General features: G+C 39.5%; 1 protein-coding gene across 1 annotated transcript in view; it reads left to right on the top strand.

The window, feature by feature from the left end:
- The first annotated feature begins 2,165 nt into the window (after nt 1–2,165).
- anapc2 (anaphase promoting complex subunit 2) overlaps nt 2,166–2,921 on the top strand; it is a 12,839-nt gene continuing 12,083 nt past the window's right edge. The window contains exon 1 of the mRNA XM_017303429.1: nt 2,166–2,264. Coding sequence (XP_017158918.1) covers nt 2,166–2,264 — 99 coding nt within the window. The remainder of the gene's footprint in view (nt 2,265–2,921) is intronic.

Here is a 2,921-nt window from a genome sequence, read left to right as displayed (position 1 = left end):
GTGACCAACCAGGCGGCTCGTTTCTCCGTTTTTATCGTCCGAATCCAGACAAAGTCATAAAGGGATCAACTTGGAGCCGATCTTTAATTCCTGGCAGCTAGCCGCTCATCACTGACCCTGTTAATCGCAGCTGTACGTAGAAATTCAGTATTCTGTGGTTCAACATGTGGAGCATAGCAGTTTTTTAATGTATTTACACTTAACTAGAGGCGTAACAAACTAAAGGAAGCGGACACATTTCAGAAACTAAGTTAGAGGACTTTTTACGTGAACTTTTTCTGTTTGGTGAAAACGCTGTAACAGTTTTTGGTAAACCCTCCTCTGTGCCCCCTCCCCTACCTGTTGCTTACGACCCGGCTTCGCTGCTCGGCCTGCTGCGTGTGCAGCTCCGGACGCCGACCCTGCATGAACCGACGACAGAGAAGTCAGAGAGGCCAGAGCTGCACTTGATTAAATGTTTTTATTTCTCTTCCTGCTCCTCCTCTTCCTCTTCTTCTTCTTCTGTTCCCGTCACACACACACCCTGCCCCCCCTCATGGTCCCTCCAGGCTGTGTTGATGTTGTGGTGTTGGCAGACCCCCCCACCCCTCACACATCCATTTGCTTGATTACGTATTTTGCTCTGTTCAGGCGACCTGGCGAGTCTGTTTCTGATTGTACACGTTCCAAACAATAGTAAGAAAAGAAATTGATGTTTGTTCTGCTTCAGTGGAGAAATGCTTTTTTTTAAATAAATTAATTTAAAGTCCTTAAAATCTTTTTGTTTGGTTTTGAACTTTTTTCATGTTGAAAGGACTTTTTGTGGTAGTTCTCCAGTCATCCTGAAGAGGGCAGTGTAGGCTAGTTTTCAACATTGTTCGTCTCAATCTGGTAAAAAGTTAAATATTGTGCAAAATTTAACTTTGTGATTACAGAAGCTTTATTTGAATACATGGAGATCAAATAAACAAAACAATATAGATTAGATTTAGATTCATGAGCTTAAAAACATTAACTTTTAAACATAAATATTTTTTTTACTTAATTTTTTTAATACTTCGAGCCGAATTTCATTGTTTTCCCTTTGTATTAGATGACAAAGTTCTCTATCTAGACAAATTCCAGTTTTATTGACAGCTTTAATACTGAAAGTGAACAGAAACAAAATGAAGCTACTCTGCAATCTTAATTTTTTTCTAAAAAGCTTCTAAAGTGTACATATGTAATGTAATAACTTAATTATCCAAAATTATTCACACTTGGATTCAAAATACATTTTCAACCAGTCCTGCCTTGTTGGAAGCTGAGGTTGATTAGGTTTATATATATATATATATTTTTTTTTTTTGTAAATCTGCGGTAAAATGGAGCAGAGCAAATAATCCAAATCAGACATAAAACACAGATCAGATAAATTTCAACTTGTTTTCTATGGTGTGTGTGAATTACTGATTTACTAGCATGAAAATGTTAATAAAATATGTGACCTGAAAGGGCAGCACAGTGGTGCAGTTGGTAGCTCTGTTGCCTTGCAGCAAGAAGGTTCTGGATTCGATTCAATTCTTTCTGCATGGAGTTTGCATGTTCTCCCTGTGCAGGCCTGGTTCTCTCTGGGTACTCCGGCTTCCTCGCTCAGTCCATGTCTCTAAATTCTCCTTACATCCATACCTGGTATGGATGTTTGCATGCATGGTGTCAGAGTGGCACCAGCCCCCCTGCTGACCCCATTAAAGACAAGGGTGAAAGAAGATGGATGTGACCTGAAAAGTAAAAACAAAGTTGTAAATATATTCTAAAGTATGTTTTAGAAACCCTTGTCAGACCTGCAATAATTTATTTTTTATTTTACTTCATTTAAATATTGTATTTAATTTAAAAGTAAGTTTCTGAAAGTTTGTAATACTTTATCGTTCCAGTAGGGGGCAGCACTCAGAGGGTCCGTATGGAAATTATTAGAAGAAGAAATCGTCTGCAAACCCGCCATGTGAATTAAGGAGTTGTGTAGCTTCCTAATGAATTAATTGCAGAACTTCTGACAACTATTAGAGATTATTATTAAAAACATTTATTTAAACTCAGCTGAGAGGAGATGCGTATCTCTGTTGTTAAGTCAGACGCCGAGCCGAAGCTAAAATGTTAAGCTAACGCCAGTTGGTTCGGGGTTTTGGTGAAGAAGGAGTCAGAAAATGGAGGAAATGGTGGTGGAATTAAACTCTGGGGAACCGTCTGCGCCCGGATCAGATCAGGGGGTCGCCAAAGCCTGGGAATCGGTCACAGCAGCTTTGGTGAGTGGAACCGAACCCCGGTTTGGTGCGGTTAAACAGAGATTGAAGAGCATTTTCAGAACTCTATTCAAAAATTTGATTATTTATGATTTCCCCCTATAGCAAAATGTTATTAACTGTTAGCCACCAAGCTGATTGTTTATCTGGTCAAATAAAGTGTTCGGCCGAATTCGGCTGATATTTGGTAGTTTGTTTATGTTTGCTTACATATTTTATAGGCTAATTACAGATAATCAAAGTAATATGTTATGGTCTGACTCTGGAACCATAACAAATTAAAGGGAAGCAACGAATGGGATAACTTAAAATTAGATTTATTTAACAAAACTCATACTGGCTAGACAGGAGAGGCAGAAGATGGGCTGGGTTAGAGAGAGAAAAGGTGACGGATCGGATGTCAATCTGGAGTCACTGGCTGCTGCCGCCACTTCCAATCAGAACCAGTTTGAAGCTCTGAAACAGATTAGGAAAGACTTTGGGCCGTAACAAATACAAGACCATTTAATTTCACTAATTCAGTTCAAAACTGAATTAGTGAAATTGTGCAGCTGGTCTCCTCTTTCCTTCACTCTGCACAAACGTGCAGCAACACACCCTAAGCGATGTGGAACTATAACTATGACGCACTGAGTGAATGGGGACGTTTGCGTGTTGCGG

Source organism: Poecilia reticulata, unplaced genomic scaffold (assembly GCF_000633615.1).
Source record: "Poecilia reticulata strain Guanapo unplaced genomic scaffold, Guppy_female_1.0+MT scaffold_271, whole genome shotgun sequence".
Classification (NCBI taxonomy): Eukaryota; Metazoa; Chordata; class Actinopteri; order Cyprinodontiformes; family Poeciliidae; genus Poecilia; species Poecilia reticulata.
Note: the sequence above shows the minus strand (reverse complement) of the source record. Positions and strands in the feature narration are given on the sequence as shown.